Genomic DNA, 19,194 nt, shown 5'->3' on the forward strand with positions numbered 1-19,194 from the left:
TACTGTGATAGAAGTCAACCAAAGATCATTTTAAAAAAGGAATACATAGTTCACACTAAAAATAGAAGTGCCATGCTGTTGCCTGACAGGCAAACTCACTCTTTAAACTTCCATTCCTGACGACACATTGGGCACTGCTGCTGTACTTGCTGAGAGTTCAGCCACTTCAGGATGCAGTGCATGTGGAAACAATGAGAGCACTGACCCCAAACCAATGGGCAGTCATCTCCTGGGACCTTACCTGATAAAACCAGAGAGTACATTTAATTTTCTTGCCTGAATATATGTTTCAACTACACAAAAAAGTTGCACAATTAGGTCTGTGTTTAAACTTAAAACAGAAGGATTTCATGAGAAAACTGCAAAGGCACAGGTGGCAGTGTAGTCTCTGTCCATGATAAAGTGAAATCAGGTTACCCACAGTCTGGGCAGCAGCCGTTGAAAGGTGCTCGACAGATGCCGCAGTTCTCATCGTTAGCCACCCACAACCAGGAGGCCACACCATTCCACTGCTTTATTTTAACCTTCATCACTTCTGGAATTCACATAAACATAGGACAGATTTTTATTAATTATTTAAAAAAAAAAAAAAGAATCACTCCCATACAAAAGGCATCGTGGCAGCAGTATTATGGTACAATGATGGAATCAGATAATACCATGACGATGATATAAGCCTGCAGGGTTACCACAGCTTTTTACCAACGACTTTCCTGGACTTTTCCAATCCTTTTTAAATACTGGAAAAAGATTTGTAAAAATATTTTGTGGAGACTGCACTCACGAATGATAATTTCACGTGCTTGGATATATAACGTTACCATGGTACTGAATACCATGAATACCACGTTCATGTACCCAGATATTTACATTATATAAATAATTCAAGAATACCACGGAATATATCAAGAAAATGCTTATCACAATCACAATACTACGATACTAAGCACTGTACTGTTATGATATTATTCTTCTTTTTGCTAATGTACAATGACATATCCAGCTCAGCTATGAGTGAACACACTAGCCTGATAACATGAACATAATACGAATCTAAAACATGTGGCGTTTCCGTTGATAGAGAGAAAATGATTAAAATGTTTTAATAATACTGACCCACAAATGAACTGACATTGATTAATCTCACTACGTCGATGTTTTCACGTCAATAACATCTCAACTCCTGTGATGCGAGCAACGCAGCTTGAGCTCAACTTTCTTCGCGGTTTCTGAAGCCAGCTGAAAGCACAACAACTCCACCTACTGTGTGGGAGATATACAAAGAGTTAAAGTTTCTTTTATCTTTAAAGAAAGCAAACAAACAGGTTAATAATAAACAATGAAATAAGCAAATACTTTAAGAACTCTGCTAAGTTTTATATCTTGTTATTTGAGGGTTTTTTTGTTTTTTTTGTTTACACGGATACATATCTATGTTTTACAGCTCGATTTGTCTTACTTTAGAAAGAGGAGCGAATCCGGAAGTGTTGCGTCTCCTAGCAACGGAGATGCAACAGAAACACTGCAGGTCTCGCGCTGCTAAATGGTCACAACACAGAAATAACATAATAAAATATTTACCCAGAATAAAGGGATTCATTACTTAAGCTGAAGAAATGAGGATGTAGTATCGTTAATTGAACGATAACTATTAATAAATTTGGGGAAACACTGCTTCATAACAGCTCTCTGCAACTTAGGAACAAGATACAACGGAAACAGGTGACAATTTAAAATGAAATTACTCTGTCATATCCCGTTAATTATATATATATATATATATATATATATATATATATATATATATATATATATATATATATGTGTGTGTGTGTGTGTGTGTGTATGTCTGTGTGTCTATATGTCTGTGTTGTATTACTTTATTTATGACTATGAAGAAATGGAAAGTGGTGGGTGTGATGAAGTTCTACCAGAGGATCAAACGAACAGGCAGGAAGACGGTCCGGGTGAATTCACTGAGCCTAAAGAGGTCTGAAGTCTTACACGATCCTTTTATTTTTATTAGTTTAACACTAACGTTACATACTAAAAACATTCATCATCATACAGATGGTATCAGTGTTGATAACAGCTTTTTACATTAGTTTTCCAATCAATCAGTGTGCTGTCCTCAGTATATGTTCTGTATATAACCTAACAGCCAGGTAAACTCTTCCATAACATCAAGACTCTGAAGACAGTTCACTCCTTGTCCACAGGTTTATTGACGTTGCAATGGAAAGGTGAAACTGAAACATACATGAGCATAATCAGCACTATGTACAGATATCAACTCAATCATGTGAATTAAATCCTTAAGTTTTTACTGTTACTGTATTTTAATAGACATTTCTGAATGTAATATGAACTTTCAAAGTCTAGGAACAGTACAACCATCAGCATATAATATTACTCTAGCACAACAGTAGTGTAGATAGTAAATAACAGACTTCTAACAACAAAATTCGCAAAATGAAAATGCACCAAATAATGATGTGCAATCGTAGATGTTGATAAAAACAATCAATACATACCCACGATGCTACAAAGGGCATAAGATGTATGCAGATGTCACAGGATTAGCTCAGATACAATAAACATACTGCTCTCTGTGCCATGATTGACTACTTCCTGATTAATGGTCACATGACTCCTTACTGAAACCCAGGATTCTTAAAGGGACCATGGCCAAATAAAACAAAGGATTACTTAAAGAATAAAAACAAGACTAACATATTATGTGATAACGGAACACTCCCCACCTGATGTGCTTACACATCACCTCAACAAACTCTATGATGATACATCTACTTTGGACTTTGGGGAAAGTAGGAGCACTACCTCTGTAATAGGTCTAAGAAAAAGCGTAGAACCTCCTGGTTTAATGACCTTGACCTCAACCTGGCGCACATTTCCATCTTGGCTAGGAAAGGTCTGAGTTACCAGTCCAAGAGGCCATTCATTTCGTGGTACTTGGCTATTCTTGAGGAGAACAACACTTCCTGGTCTAACGTTTGGATGAGCAGACTGCCATTTCTTGCGTGCCTGTAGGGTTGGTAGGTATTGCTTTCGCCATCTGTCCCAGAATGTGTTGGAAAGGTGTTGAACTTGCCGCCACTGGCACTTGTAGAGGTCTGCAACTCCAAACTCGCCTGCAGGTGCAGCAACAACATTCACTTTTTGTGTGAGGAGAGCCGCTGGGGTGAGTATAAATGATTCATCAGGGTCCGTTGTCACGGGAACAAGAGGCCTGGCATTGATAATGGCTGCTACCTCTGCCATGAATGTCACCAGCACTTCGTGGGTAAGTTTGTCTTTCAGCTGGAGGAACATGGAGTCAAGAATTCTTCTTGCAATCCCAATCATTCTTTCCCATGTTCCACCAAAATGGGAAGCGTGTGGAGGATTAAAACTCCAAGTGCAACCTCGGTCTGCCAGATACGTCTTCACAGTTTTGCTGTCAATGTTTGATGGTATTTTTAAGTCCTTGCATGCACCAACAAAGTTTGTGCCACGGTCTGAACGAATGTGTTTTACAGGTCCACGCACTGCAAGAAAACGTCTAAGAGCATTGATGAAGCTGGATGTGTTGAGGGACTCTATAACTTCAATATGAACAGCTCTTATGCTCATACATGTAAAAATGACAGCCCACCTCTTACTGTGTGAAAACCCTCCTCTTGTCCTTCATGAGGCGACACTCCAAGGGCCAAATACATCCAGTCCAACACTGGTAAAGGGAGGGTCTGTTGAGAAGCGATCTGCTGGAAGGCTGGACATTTTCTGGATACTGAGTGGAGCTCTAAGCCGTCTGCAAGTTACACACTGATGGATGATGCTGCTCACCTTTCGTTTCCCACCAACTATCCAAAAGCCGGCTGAACGGACTGCTCCTTCAGTAAAGTGATGGCCTTGGTGGTGGATATGCTCATGGTGGTGTCTAATGAGCAAAGCTGCAATGTGATTCTTGCCAGGAATTATCAAAGGAGACTTCTCACTCTGATTAAGGCCTGAATGGTGGAGACGGCCTCCGACTCTCAACAGACCTTGTGCATCAATGAATGGGTCCAGAGTGTGAAGAGGACTACTTTTTGGAATCTTCTCTTGCTTTTGGATACATTTGATCTCTTGACTGTAAACCTCTTCTTGCACCACTTTGATGATGATGGCTGAAGCTTTATTGGATTCCTCCACTGTGAATTCTGCCTTGCAGTAATGCCAGCCCTTACAGGAACTGTTTTTCTTTGCAGCTTTGTTGAAAAGATGGGCTACATGAATAAGGCGTGTAATAGCACCTGTTAATGACTTCCAAGATGAAAACTTGGCAAATCGTTGGGAACCAAGCTGCTTGGATGAAGTTGTAGTGCTTAAAGTGGATACTAGAGGCCGTACATCTGGATCTGAACTTGGATCAACAAGGTTGTAAGTGCTCTCAGAGGTACCTGGTTCTGGCATGAGCAGAAATGTGGGTCCACTTAGCCAATTGGTGTTTTTTAAGTGGGCTGCAGGAACAGACCGTGTCGCATGATCTGAGGGGTTTTGGTCTGTTGGCACATAGCGCCATTGGTCAGGATTGGAGGACCTTCGGATACGTTGTACCCGGTTACTAACATAAACATAAAAACGCCTGGTTTCATTACAAATGTACCCCAGAACCACCTTACTGTCTGAGTAGTAGGTTACAGCATCAAGCTTAAGGTCCAGTTCTGCTGAGATTAAGTCTCCTAACTCAACGGCCAGCACTGCAGCGCAAAGTTCTAGTCTTGGTACTGTGTGCTCAGGGCGGGGGGTAAGTTTGGCTTTCCCCATCACAAAACCAATGTGATTATTTCCTGCAGCATCTGTGACTTTTAAATATGCCACTGCAGCAATAGCTTTGGTCGATGCATCAGAAAAGACACAAAGCTCCCTTCTGACAGCCGTTGATGGTGAAGTCTCAGTATAAGGCCTGGGGATGGAAAGACTGGATAGCTCTGTCAAAGAAGCTCTCCATGACGTCCAAGCTTCCTCCATTTCTTGTGGTAATGGAGCATCCCAGTCGCCACTCTCAGTAGTGAGTTCTCTCAGAATAGCCTTGCCTTGAATTGTGACCGGTGCTACAAACCCAAGAGGATCATAGAGGCTGTTGATAGTTGATAAAACACCTCGCCGGGTATAAGGTTTTATCTCATCACAGACACTGAAGAGGAAACAGTCGGTATGAAGGTTCCAATTGAGTCCAAGACTACGTTGCATTGGCAGTGCGTCTGCCTCAAAGTCTAGATCTTTCAGGTCACTTGCATGATCTCTGGATGGGAAAGCTTCCATGACCTCTTTGTTGTTTGCTGCAATCTTATGTAGCCTCAGATTGGATTTGGAGAGAACGTCCTGAGTCTTTTTCAGCAAACTGATAGCAGCTTCAACTGTAGGCAGGGACTTCAGGCCATCATCTACATAGAAGTCGCGCATCACAAAATGCTTGACATCAGGGTCGACATGGAACTCGCTGATCTGAACAGACTGGTGCAGGCAATGAATAGCCACCGCAGGTGAGGGGCTATTACCGAAGACATGGACCCTCATGCGATAATCCACAATGTCTTTGGAAAGGTCATTGTCTTGGAACCAAAGAAAACGTAGAAAGTTCCTGTCTTCTTCCCTTACCAAAAAACAATAGAACATCTGTTCTATGTCTGCTGTGAAGGCAATGGCTTCTTTCCTGAAGCGGATCAATACTCCCAGCAGTGTGTTGTTAAGGTCAGGCCCAGTTAAAAGCACATCATTAAGTGATACACCATTGTGTTTGGCACTGGAGTCAAACACTACTCTGATTTGCTTAGGTTTCTTCGGATGGTACACTCCGAATGTTGGCAGGTACCATTGCTCTTCTTTCTCGCTCAGAGGAGGGGCCAACTCAGCATGGCCGTTTTTAAACGTCTTGTCCATGAAGCTGAGGAAATGGTCTCTCATTTCAGGCTTCCTTTCAAAGTTGCGTTTGAGAGACAAAAGACGTTTCAGTGCTTGCGGCCTGTTGTTGGGAAGGCGTGGACGTGGATTCTTAAAGGGTAATGGTGCTACCCAACTGTTGTTTGAATCTTTTTGTAGACCTTCCTCCATGATTTTCATGAAAGAGGCATCCTGAATCGAAGGAGCCACCTGGTTGTCATCTTTGGTTCGCTTAAACACAGTGCATCCCAGGTGGTCAGCATCACAGATATACTCATCCACAGAATATGCTGAGGGGTAGTCAGTTAGTTGGATGTCCCTGTATTTTTCTTTAACATGGAAGACGTTAGGACATGGACTAAAGAGAGTTGGGCGTTTTGGCTCTGTGATGTTTGTGTGAAAGTTCCTGATTGTTTGTGGTTTGTGGACATTACCCAGACATACATTGCCGACAATGACCCATCCCAAATCCAACTTCTGTGCATAGGGTAGGTTGTGTGAGCCATTCACCTGTTTACGGACCTTATGAACTCTTATGATGTCCCGACCTAAGAGAAGCATAATTGGGGCTTGTGGGTCCTGTTCTGGAATGAGGTGTGCCACAGACTTTAAGTGTGCATGACGGCGAGCCACATCAGGAGTTGGAATCTCGTCTCTGTTATTGGGAATGTCGTTACATTCTATAAGGCTTGGTAATGGGATGCGGACAGTTCCATCCAGAGATTCCACTTCATAGCTGCTAGCCCTTCTTCCAGCTGACTCCTTTACTCCCGCACATGTTCTTAATGTGTAAGGAGCACTTGGACTTTGGTCACTGAACACTTCAAAGAACTGTGAGTGAACTAGTGACCTGTTGCTCTGTTCGTCCAAGATTGCATAGACTTTTACTGCTTTGTCTCTGTGGCCAGCTGGAAATACTTTTACAAGGCATATTTTAGAGCAAGATCGGTCTGTCTGATCTTCCCCACAGACTTCTGTGCATTTGCTGGTAACTCGAGATTGAGGTGAGACTTCCTCCCCCTCCCCGCCGTGCTCAGGAGCAGCGTCTACTTCTATCCAGGGCGCGGGTCCAGGGTGGAGCGCTGTGTGATGCCTTTCACTCTTACATTCAGAACACCGGACTTTAATCTTGCAGTTCTTTGCTATATGCGACGCCGAAGAGCAGCATTTAAAGCACACATTATTCTCTTTTAAAATTGCTTTGCGGGCTTCAATGGACCTTTCCCTGAATGCACGGCATTTACGCAGAGGTTGTGGTTTTCTATGAATGGGACACAGTTTATCGCAGTCGTCAGAGTTTTGGGAGGGCTCACCAGTATCAATGGGAACTCTGGAAGATACCGTTGTCTTGTGTACAGAGATTTCTCGTTGTTTACTGGTCTTCCAAGCTGTCTTCTCCATCTTGGGAGCCATGTCTATATGAGAGATAAAGTTAAAACTTGGATCATTCCCAATTCTAGCCTCCTGACTAACAAAGTCTACGAAGTAGGCAAAGGGAGGATAGGGAACATGGTTTTGTTGCTTGTAGGCTGCACCAACTGATGCCCACTTTTCTTGCAGACGAAACGGCAGCTTCTGTACTATTGGATTGACGCCTCTTGCCGTGTCTAAGAAAGCGTGGCCAGGCAAGTCTCCTTCGGCCTTAGCGGACTGAAGCTCCATTAGAAGATCACTCAACTTTGTCAATTTAGGATAATCTCGATTTGCTATTTTTGGAAAGGTGTCAATTCGTTTGAACAAAGCATCTTCTATCACTTCTGTAGAGCCATAAGTTTGTTCAAGTCTGTCCCATGCCATTGCCAGTCCTGCTTGTGGATTGTTGATATGTATTGCCCTTATCTGTTCCACATGCTCTGCTGACTCCTTGCCAAGCCACTTCAGCAGGAGATCCATCTCTTCACTCGGTGCCAGGTTTAAATCAGTAGTTGCAGTCTGAAAAGAACGTTTCCAGGCTCTGTAGTTCTGAGGTTTATCATTAAACTGAAGTAAGCCTGTTGCCACAAGCTCACGACGAGCAAGATATCTTACAAAGTCATTTATGTTTGAGCTGCCATGATTTGAGTTTGGGGATATGGGGTAGGATAGAGGAGTAGGATGACCACTGTTACTTTGCTGTCTGAAGTGTTGCACAGGAGTAGCATGGTTGCTCTCGAATCTAACTTCACATGACTCACGAGCGTGTTCATTTTCATAGATGCATGGTTGTTTTGCAGTAATGTGAGGTGGTTGGAAAGCAGCACTGGTTTGGTGTGCAAGGAAAGGTTTGGCTTCAGGTTTAAGATGTGAAGCTGAAATGCTGTAGCTTGGGCTTGGTTCTGTTTTTTGGGGGATGTCATCACCACACAGCTGAAGTTCTGTCTCTCGTACTTTGGTTTGGTCAATAACATATTGTTCAGTGCGTTGTGTGGTTTCCAAGGGGGCAGAATTTAAACTTAGTCTGCAACTGTGTTTCTCTATATTTTCATCAAAAGCAGCTTCAAGCACCTCTGCTTCGGCAATGGCTGCAGCTGTTTCTTTCTTATGTTTAAGCATTTCCATAGATGCCTCCAGCTTGGCTTTTTGTAGCTTCAGATTAACTTCCTCTTCGACAAAGGCAAGACGTGCTTTTGCTGCCTCTGCTCTCGCTCTCGCCTTAGCTGCTGCTGACCCAGTTGACGATGCACTTGAAGCACGAGAGCGTGTCTTTAATGAAGATGTTTCTGTTGCCATGGCACAGTCTTGTGGTGTATCTCTCCACACAGCTATAGTCTGATAGTTGTCCACTGGCTGTGTGTGACAATGCTTTTATCGTAATCTGTCGGCCTGCATTGCGTTATCTTGCCTTTTAAAAGTCGTGGTTTCACTGTGCTGTCCTCAGTATATGTTCTGTATATAACCTAACAGCCAGGTAAACTCTTCCATAACATCAAGACTCTGAAGACAGTTCACTCCTTGTCCACAGGTTTATTGACGTTGCAATGGAAAGGTGAAACTGAAACATACATGAGCATAATCAGCACTATGTACAGATATCAACTCAATCATGTGAATTAAATCCTTAAGTTTTTACTGTTACTGTATTTTAATAGACATTTCTGAATGTAATATGAACTTTCAAAGTCTAGGAACAGTACAACCATCAGCATATAATATTACTCTAGCACAACAGTAGTGTAGATAGTAAATAACAGACTTCTAACAACAAAATTCGCAAAATGAAAATGCACCAAATAATGATGTGCAATTGTAGATGTTGATAAAAACTATCAATACATACCCACGATGCTACAAAGGGCATAAGATGTATGCAGATGTCACAGGATTAGCTCAGATACAATAAACATACTGCTCTCTGTGCCATGATTGACTACTTCCTGATTAATGGTCACATGACTCCTTACTGAAACCCAGGATTCTTAAAGGGACCATGGCCAAATAAAACAAAGGATTACTTAAAGAATAAAAACAAGACTAACATATTATGTGATAACGGAACAATCAGTTTTAGATTTTAATGTAATGTTTGTTAATGATTTTATTTATAGGGGGAATCGATGGAGCTTTCAGACAATTATGACAGAGACATCGATCATGCTGGGACCAGTGGATCGATTCATTTGGACAATTCTGGTATGTTTCATGTGACTACCAGTGTTAATTTTGACAGCAAATTTTGATTTAATTTTAGTCATTGTCTTTTGACTAACATGCCATTTAGTTTAGTCATATTTTAGTCATCTGAATTGTTTTAGTTTTAGTCTAGTTTTAATTGACTAAATATCATAAGATTTAGTCGACTAAAATCTAATGGGTTTAGTTAAATTGTAATGCATCAATTAGGCATTTCTCTAAAATTTCCAAACTCATTATATACTTCTGGAGAAAACATTAACCTGTTAATATGAATTAAATGAATGAACATGTCATACACAATTTAACTACTGTGACATATAACGTCTTATTTATCTTAAATTTAAATAAATCTACTTCTTATAAAGAAATAAGAACATGGTCATCATTTTAATTAATGATATAGGCCTATATATGCATTCTTTATAACAACTTGCATACAACATTCTTCATTCTTTCAAGGAGACATATTTATTTGTATAATTAAATATAGATTAATTCTTGATAAAGCTATTAAAATTATTCAGTCAAGAACATTGAGTGATTTTCTCTTCTTTGTTGTTGTTGTTGTTGTTTGATTAACATTAATGACAGACAGCAGCAGGTTTATTAGGCTGCTGTCACTTTAAGGCTGAATGCACAAATCCAATTCACTGATACACATCCGTTATTCTCCCAACGTTCACTTAACATAACCGACTGTTTGCGTGAATACTCACCAGAACTGGCATTCTGAAATAATTTTGTGTGTATTTGTCTGTTCAAGCGCAGAAAGACAGGAAAGAGAGGTCAGTTCAGTACTTGTTCACTGTACCGGACTGAATTGAGCTCTTTTTCGCATCATCAAGCTCTTTCAGATTTATCTTTAGGTCTGCTCTCCTCTTTCTTTAAGACGTTTACATTTTTGAACGTTTTATGAGACATGCAGCAAGTGTATGCCAACTTATGTCGTTACAATTCAAATGTGCACATCTGGATCTCTTTCCAAATCGTCCCTCCCTAACATTTTTATCTTTTATTCGTTGGTGAAAATATCAATAGATTTTCGTCATAGTTTTTGTCATTCAAAACTGGTTTTTATACAGTTATCGTCTTGTTTTTGTCAGTTGACGAACAATATCCGTCAATGAAATTAACACTTGTGACAACCTTAATATTATTTATTCTATATAGAAGGATTTACTCCTATTACACCTTTTGTTTTGTTTATGAGCAGAAATAAACAACAGGTGGACACCTGTTATACCACAACACACTCTCCAGCTGGAGATCAGTGGCACGGAGTCAGAAAGTGGAGTCAGAGAGGAAGATGAGGAAGAGGAAGAAGTTGTGGTGCTGGATCCTGAGCATGTGTGTAAACCTGTGTTTTTTTTTTCCCCAAATCAGTAAAATATTCTTTTTATCAGTTTTCTAATGCCCCATGTTCTTTTTTAACATTTTGTACCATTTAGCCTCTAATGAAGAGATTCCAGTCTGCATTGAAAAAAACCCTCAGTAATCAAGTGGAGAGATTGAACCTTGAGCTCCGTGAGAAAGTAAGAAATCTGTCAAAAAATTCTTGGTAGTGTCTTTAACAAGTGATTGATAAGTATTTCTTTATATAGCTACACATGCAAATTGGGCAGAAATGACTGATTCTGTTCTTCAGGAAATATAAGCACACACTTGCATACAAACAGAGGCCAAGGAAACTGATAATTACTGCTCTGTTGCAGATAGTAGCGGAGAAGACAGAGGCTCAGAGGCGCCATGAGCTTGCTGAAGAGGTATACATGGTCCATAAGATGTTGGCCAGACTCCAGGCCTCTCTGGAGGCAAGTCATGAGGCCAGTGCCCAGGCTGTTGCTCAGCGTAGACAGGCCCAAGACCAGCTGGATGGGGTAAAAAATCAGTACCAAGATATTGCCAGTCGGGCCAAAAAACAACACATGCAAGGTGAGAAGGTATATTAATTTGGTATAATGTATATACTATTAAAGTTTTTATTAATTCATTTTTAGCTCAGTTTTAGTTTTAGTTCAGTTTTTATTTATTTCCAATTAGCAAATTCTGATCTCTCAAATAAATGAATCTGTGAACAAATGAGATACACAAAACTTCTTAAGAAAGTTGATTTACCCCAAAAAGTGTAAACACTGTGACTCCCAACCAGCCCAACATAGTAACAATAGCTCATCCAATCGCTTCAGTTTTTGGGGAAACTACCTGTTCAACAATGTTGAACAATGCCAGATAGGATGAAAATGATTTGAAAATCATTATTTTACAATTCTGTTTGGTGCAGAATGGTGCAGTGGTGCAGACTTTAAATAATGCCTTAAATAAACACATCTTTAAATAATGAACCATTGAAAGTGATGAGAAAATCTCTGTAAGTCTTGTCTTGATCATGTGCTGTCTTCATAGTCTCGGAATTACAGTCTAAAGTGGACAACCTGGCTCTGAAGTTGCTCTACATGCACGAGGCCAATAGTGACCTGCGTTCGGACATCAAAGCAATAATAAATGCTTCACACAAAGTTCAGAAAGAGAGAACTCAGGCAGAGGAGCAAAAATACCAGCAGGTGGAGTTCTAGAGCACGTGATTTTGGTCAAATGCAGCCATTTCATGTGTTTTGCTATTTTCACACATATGAATCAAATAAAGTTCTTCTGCTTTGATGTTATAAAAGTAAAAACAAATGATAAAATGCACTCTCCCCATTTCATTGAAGCTCTAACAAATGTTTGTTTATACACCTCTCTCTTTCTCTCTGTCAGGACCTTTATGTTGAGCGTTTGACCAAGCATGTGGAAAAGCTCTCAGAGCAGATCTCTCTGTATGAGGTTCAGATCATTGCTCAGACTGAGCAGACAAAGGCTGCAAAGGAAGCTCTTTCTGAGGTTAGAAACCTCTGCAACAAATCATGTGAAGCATACACTCCCAAATTTAATGAATTTCATTATGAATTTTAAGCGCTATGAATGCATTTCACTGGATACTGTAGGTAACGTTAAAATTAAAATTAAAATATTACTGGGATCAACAACACTGACTTTTTGAGTGAATTTCCATACTGTTCCATTAGTACAATTAGTTCCATTTGTACCATTATTTTAACTTTAAAGGGAGATAAGAGTTCATCATTGATGTAATGGTAACATTTTACAATAAGGCCTCATTTGTTTACATTATAGTTCATGTATTAACTAACATGAACTAACAATGAGCAATACATTTGTTACAGTATTTATTAATCTTTGTCAATGTTGGTTAATAAAAATCCAGCTCTTCATTGTTTGTTCATGTTAGTTCACAGTGCATTAACTAATACAACTTTTGATTTTAAAAACATTAGTAACATTGGTGTTAATTTAGTAAATTAGTAAATATTGAAATTAACATTAACTAAGATTAATAAATGCTGTAGAAATATTGTTCATTTTTAGTTCATTTTTAGTTAACAACTTTAGTTGAAATGTTAACAAATAGTTAACAAATTAAACCTTATTGTAAAGTGTTACCGATGTAATAACATTCATCAATAATGACATTGTGTTCTTCCACACTAGTCCTAATTTTTTTCTTTTAAATAGATAGCATAATTCAATAAAGAAGTGTACATTACCATTCAGAAATGTCTCTTATGCTCATGTGTTTATTTGATAGTAAAATACAGTAAAAATAGTAATATTGTAAAATATTATTACAATGTAAAATAACTGTTTTCCATTTTAACATATTTTAAAATGCAATTTATTCCTGTGATGGCTGAATTTTCAGCATCATTCAGTGTCACATTCTAATATGCTGATTCAGCGATCAAGTAACATTTCTTATTATTGTCAGTTGAAAAAAATTGTGCTGCTTAATATTTTTATGGAAACCTTGATATATTTATTTTAGGATTTTTTGAATAGAAATGAATAGAAAGTTCAAAAGAACAGCATTTATCTGAAATAGAAATCTTTTGTGACACTATACATTTCTTTACTGTCAATTTGAACCAATTTAATATATACTTGCTTAATAAAAGTATTAATTTCTTTTAAATAAAAAAACCTTACCGATTCAAACTTTTGAATGGTAGTGTACAATTTTTTATAGGTACCATTTCAAATAAATATATATCTGTGTGTATATAAGGCCTATAAAACACTTTCACCATTTCTTTAAACCTTCAAGTCATCATTCAAAATTTGTCTTGACAAAAAATCATTTTAGTGTATTAAATTACACTTAGTTAGTTTCAGTTCCTTTTAATTTTACACCCTTAAATTCATTTAAATTAGATTCAATTCTGAAATTCTGTTTGCTCCCCCCATTCAAAATTTATTTTTAGATTAAGAACTGAATTGTAATTTAAAAAATCCTTCTCAATTCAGTTTTGAATTGCGCACAACCCTGCCAGGCACATATTGCAAAAATTAACATTTGCATATGTCACCTATGGACCCGTGTGTGTGTGCTATAGGCGCAGCTGGAACTGGACTCAGTGACTGTCGAGCGTAGGCAGTTACTCCAGCAATGGAACAGCAGCCTGTTAATGATGAGGAGGAGGGATGAGGCTTACACTGCCATGAATGAAGAACTGAGGTGAACATAATGCTCATGATATTTGTGTGTGTAAGACCCAGACAACAGTATTGATGTGTATTGACGTGCTTTCTCCAGGCTGGCCAATGATCAGGTGCGCTCTCTGGACACAGAGATTGAGGGCTATAAAAAGTCCATTACACAGGAAGAAGAGCAGAATGAGCTTCTCACTCTGCGTCTGAACCGAGCCCAGAATGACTGCACCACCTCACGTAAACTCATCACACACTCCCAGAACCATCAGGAAGTCCTACAGGCCCAGTACAGCACATATACACGAATGCTGCAGGAGACAGAGAAGACTCTCAGCACATTGCGTGGGGTACTTCATTCATATCAGTCTACAACACAAATATTTCACCAGCTTGATGTGTTCAGGTTAATGAGCACCAGTCTGAAGGTTATACTGTATATGGGACCTTTGTCTTTCTCTTTCAGGACCACGAGGTGCGTCAGTCCGAGCTCAAGACTCTCAGGAAGCAGATGGAGAAAGAGTCTGTAGTGCGTTTGGACCTGGAGGACCAGATCATGAACAGACTGCAAGAGCAGCTTACTCACAATAATGCGGCAAAGTACTCACGCCGACTGACTGCTAAAACTGCAGCACACAGGAGAGAGAAGGTAGGATGCTGTTAGTAATATGTAACTTTTTTACATATGTGCCTCTCATATAACCAAACCTCAGTTCAAAAAAAGTATATACTGTATATATACACACACACACTCACAGGACAAAATGAGGAATTCAACTAAAAACAGAAGAACGTAATCAGTAACTATGAAAACCAAAAGAGTAACTATGGAGATAAATATCATGGTGACTTGTCACAGGAAATATAATATAAGGGGGTTAATATGACCGTGATTTTGAGGTGTAATATGACCTGAATGTGTTCTTGACAAGTTTCATAAAATTCAAACTTGTGCATTATATGTGATTTCTTAGGAGGCTCAGTTAACCAGACTGGAGAATGACATAAACGCAGTTACGCTGGAGGGGCAAGAGGTGGTGACACATCTGGATTCTCTGGTTGCATTTCAAGCTGAACTTGAGCAAGAAATGAGCCAGCGACACTTGCTGCTGTCTTCTCGCGAGGCAGAGATTGCTAAACAAGTCACAGATATTGAGCGAAAACAGGCCACGATCAGCATCTACAACAAGAAGATCAAGGATATTGTGTCCAGTACTGGGGTTAGAGCTCACATTTTCATGCTCAGTTCATGTTTTAATGTATGAATGTTTTGAAAAAGACATGGACCTCCCTCTTTCTCTGATGACAACAATAAGTCATAGCATCCATCTAGACCAGGGTTCCTCAAATCCAGTCCTCGAGGGCAACTGTCCTGTAGAGCTTAGCTCAAACCCTGATCAAACTCACCTACCGGTGCTTTTCTAGTGATCCTGAAGACATTGATTAGCTTGCTCAAGTGTGTTTGTTCAGGGTTGGAGCTAAACTCTGCAGGGAGGTGGCCCTACTGGGCAAGATTTGAGGAACCCTGCTACAGACTATTGCATTTCATATTCTAGTTACTGTAGATACTGCATATTTAAACTGTGAAATGTGTGTGTGAGAGTAGCATGAAGACCTAGGTCCTCTGGAGATCCGTGCAGCCACCCTGTCTAAGGAGCTGGAAGAAGTTGGTGCAGATATTAAAGAGCAGCAGCAGTTGTGGCTTTGGCAGCAGGGGGAGCTAGTGAGATTCACTCAGGAAAAACAGGCCCACAGCTCCTCTGTACAGATCCTACAAACACAACTCACAATACTGCAACAGAGCAAGATCAGGAAAGAGAGTAGGTACCACTTTTCACTTACACACTGTTCTCAAAGACTCTGTATGCTATTTCTGCATCACTAGTGATAATAATAATAATAATAATAATAATAATAATAATGACTATAAGTTTCCTAACAGGTAGTAGGTACATTTTGTATTGTATTCCAAAAAAAAAAGTGTTGAAAGAATTATTATCCTTCATATTATTCCAAACCTTTATTACTTTCTTCTGCATAACAAAAATAATATATTTCAAGTATTTTTTTTCTATACAGTTAAAATTGTATATATATACTGTATACCATACCATTTGATATCATATATATATATATATATATATATATATATATATAATAGACTCTTTTGCAACATTATAAATGTCTTCACTGTCACTTTTGATCAATTTTATGCATACTTGCTGAATAAAAGTGTTATTTTCTTAAATTTCTTAAAAAATCTTACTGACCCCAAACTTTTGAACGATAGTGTATAATGTTACAAAAGTTTTCTATTTCAAATAAATGCTGTTCTTTTGAACTTTTTATTCATCAAAGAATCCTGAAAAAAAATTGTACACAACTGTTTTCAACATTGATAATATTAATAAATTTCTTGAGGAGCTAATCAGCATATTAGAATGATTTCTGAAGGATCATGTGACACTGAAGACTCGAGAAGCAGTATTAACATTAAGTGGCATGGCATCTTATGCACAGAAGACATTGGTGCATGCCACTGTCCTTAATGGTGCATCCGGTTGTCATTGGCATGTGCCACTAAAACTTGTGACGTGCCACTGACATTGTTTCAAACATAGGGTTTATTATATCCTGGAGTTATTATAAGTTTCTATTTAATATAATTTTTTTTTACAATATAAATATATATTGCAATATATATTTTTTAAATATATATTGTAAATACACAGTTGTTTTGATAACTCAACACATTTTTTCTATTTGCATAGGATTGACAGTTCACCTGTGTTATTTGGAATTATAAAAGAATATAGACACTATTCAGATGAGTGGCCACAAATAAAAAAAAAAAAGTGAAACGTTCTAATTAATTTGTTAGCAACCAAAAGGGGTATGTGTGTCATCAGGTGTTTCATATAATTGTAAACTAGCATGACAGAAAATGTCACAAACCATTATAAAGTGACACCTACCGTTCTAAAATGCATTATGAAAATTTGTTTTTATGTCTTATTACATAATTCCATAAAATTATTTGTGAAATATTAAAGGCATAGATGAGAACCACTAACCACATATTATATTATTTGAATAATATAAATTATACCTATATTTTTTTAGATCAATATCAGACTCTTGAATTTGCTACCATCTAACTCACAAACAAATAACAAATACACCACCCGTGGATCTTCCTCAACTGTTGTAAGTTTTAGTTGATCTTGCGCTTGGCCAATGTTATACTTATACTGAGACCTACCGGCGTGCATGCAGCATCATGCAAAAATATAGGTTTACGGACTCGACTGCTAATGCAGTATTCGTAGTGACCCATGATAGATTTATTCTGTCGGTTTCCTAGAATGGGCAGTTTGCTTGTTAACATATTTGAAAATATAAGTTTACATACAGTACATGTATATATACATATTTAAAAAAATATTACCAATTTGTAAATATGTTTAATTGATATATATATATTTTTAAAAACACTAAATTAGGCTATTTATTTAGGATTTTGTGTCACAATTACATCAGTATAGCTGCTCAACTCATCTGTCAGTCACTACTGAAGATGCCACAACATACACGACAACATTGTCAGTGGCACACGACGCAGTCCATCAGCACATGTCACAAGTTTTATTGCCACATGCCACTATCCACTGGCACACGTCACAAGTTTTAGTGGCACATGCCACTATCCGCTGGCACATGCCAATGAAAACCAGATGTGTCACTAGTTTCAAGTTCAAATTTTAAGTTTATTTATCATGTGTACAATGTTAGTGACAGTTTGCACATTGAAATGCTTAGATTGAGGCTCAGGGATTCTACATTAGTGCAATACAATATAAGTGCAATATAATACAATCCAATACAAATTAGAGAGAATAAAATAAATAAATAAATAAATAAAAGCAGAACCAAAAAAAAAAAAAAAAAATCTGTAAATATATGCAAAACAAATAAATGTTTGTATGTTTGCAAGTATGAGTGCCAAAATGGCAGTGGCATGTGCCAATGGCTTCTGTGCATGAGATGCAATGCATCTAAATGTTAATACAGCTTAATGTGAATACCACTACTGGCCTTTTCACTTTTAATCTCTATTAGCAGTGTTTGCTGGAATGCTTTTGGGCTAATTCATGGTCTGTTGAAAGTACTTTGTTAATGCTTTTACACTTTTAAGTTTCCTTTTAATGTTCAGTGGTTGAAGGGTGAGTAGAATGATGTCACTTCATTGTATCCAGTTTTTAAAAAAAGCATATTATTGCGTTCATAGAGTGAGTCTTTCACTTATTGTTTACAGTTTAACAGAAGTTACTCCCATAATTTGCGTAAAGCGTTATGGGGTGTTAGAAAAAGGTGGATAACTTTAAGTAAATTAACTACAAACATTTTTACCATTTGTAAGAGAATATATAAGAGAATAAACAAAGCACAAAGTAATAAAATGAGTCTGATAAATAATTGATATCATCCTCTGCATATGTGTGTTGGTTATGTTTATGTGTATAAGGTGAGATGGAGCAGGAACAGCGCGAACAGGCAGATCTGGATAAACAGATCAAAGCTCTCATGGCAGACATGGTGAAACTGAACTCTTTGCTCAGTAAAAACAGTGATCTGAATCAAGCCCTGCAACAGAGCAACAGTCTGATGGAAACAGAGTTCAGACAGAAACTCAAGGTGCAACTTTACACACTGTGTAGCTTATTGTGAAAAAACAGGCCTTTTCCTTATCCACTCTTTTTTTTCTGTATTCTTCTGTTCTTATTCTTTTCATTTTGTCATCTGTACGTCATCTGTATGTCATTTTCAAGCACAGACCCTACAGTAAGAAAGAACTGATATTACTTTGGGATCTTGTTCATTTACTGTATAACAATAAAGGGCAATTTTTTTCAGTGTATACTAGAAACTCAAAAGATCAACAGCAATATAAATACTAATCAGTAGTAATGCAAACACAATACTACGTTCTATTCCATAACACAAATACAACTTGATAGAATATTTATCAATGAACATTTTGAAGGTTAAACAATAAATTATTTAGCTTCCCATTCTGTTATAGCAGACATTTCATCCATGTACACACTGCAG

The 19,194-nt window shown here is 38.2% G+C and overlaps 2 protein-coding genes across 13 annotated transcripts in view; one reads left to right on the forward strand and one right to left on the reverse strand.

Moving 5' to 3' along the window:
- Window positions 1–95: 95 nt before the first annotated feature.
- Window positions 96–9,424, reverse strand: anapc11 (APC11 anaphase promoting complex subunit 11 homolog (yeast)). 10 transcript variants are annotated; one of them, XR_007930721.1, is made up of 5 exons: window positions 9,182–9,424; window positions 2,535–8,896; window positions 2,155–2,249; window positions 1,460–1,539; window positions 1,192–1,263 (listed from the first exon to the last, which is right to left on the reverse strand). XR_007930721.1 is itself a non-coding variant. In XM_051898080.1 (4 exons), the coding sequence occupies exons 3-4, from the start codon at window positions 528–530 to the stop codon at window positions 96–98; spliced, it is 255 nt and encodes an 84-aa protein (XP_051754040.1). In that variant the 5' UTR covers window positions 531–535; window positions 1,117–1,263; window positions 1,460–1,511. The 10 variants fall into 10 exon arrangements, 1 of the variants encoding a protein (XP_051754040.1); XR_007930719.1 differs by having other exon boundaries at window positions 2,101–2,249; XR_007930715.1 differs by having other exon boundaries at window positions 1,949–2,249.
- ccdc40 (coiled-coil domain containing 40) overlaps window positions 1,546–19,194 on the forward strand; it is a 27,407-nt gene continuing 9,758 nt past the window's right edge. The window contains exons 1-14 of one of the 3 annotated variants that reach the window (XM_051898089.1): window positions 1,546–1,722; window positions 1,899–1,990; window positions 9,450–9,534; window positions 10,751–10,884; window positions 10,986–11,069; window positions 11,250–11,469; window positions 11,941–12,098; window positions 12,295–12,417; window positions 13,989–14,110; window positions 14,189–14,432; window positions 14,549–14,731; window positions 15,057–15,302; window positions 15,689–15,902; window positions 18,608–18,777. In XM_051898089.1, coding sequence (XP_051754049.1) covers window positions 1,901–1,990; window positions 9,450–9,534; window positions 10,751–10,884; window positions 10,986–11,069; window positions 11,250–11,469; window positions 11,941–12,098; window positions 12,295–12,417; window positions 13,989–14,110; window positions 14,189–14,432; window positions 14,549–14,731; window positions 15,057–15,302; window positions 15,689–15,902; window positions 18,608–18,777 — 2,073 coding nt within the window. In that variant the 5' untranslated portion in view covers window positions 1,546–1,722; window positions 1,899–1,900. Of the gene's footprint in view, window positions 1,723–1,861; window positions 1,991–9,449; window positions 9,535–10,750; window positions 10,885–10,985; window positions 11,070–11,249; window positions 11,470–11,940; window positions 12,099–12,294; window positions 12,418–13,988; window positions 14,111–14,188; window positions 14,433–14,548; window positions 14,732–15,056; window positions 15,303–15,688; window positions 15,903–18,607; window positions 18,778–19,194 lie in introns of those variants that run through there. The other 2 variants (XM_051898090.1, XM_051898088.1) reach the window with 2 other exon arrangements.

This window comes from Ctenopharyngodon idella, chromosome 6 (genome assembly GCF_019924925.1).
Source record: "Ctenopharyngodon idella isolate HZGC_01 chromosome 6, HZGC01, whole genome shotgun sequence".
Classification (NCBI taxonomy): Eukaryota; Metazoa; Chordata; class Actinopteri; order Cypriniformes; family Xenocyprididae; genus Ctenopharyngodon; species Ctenopharyngodon idella.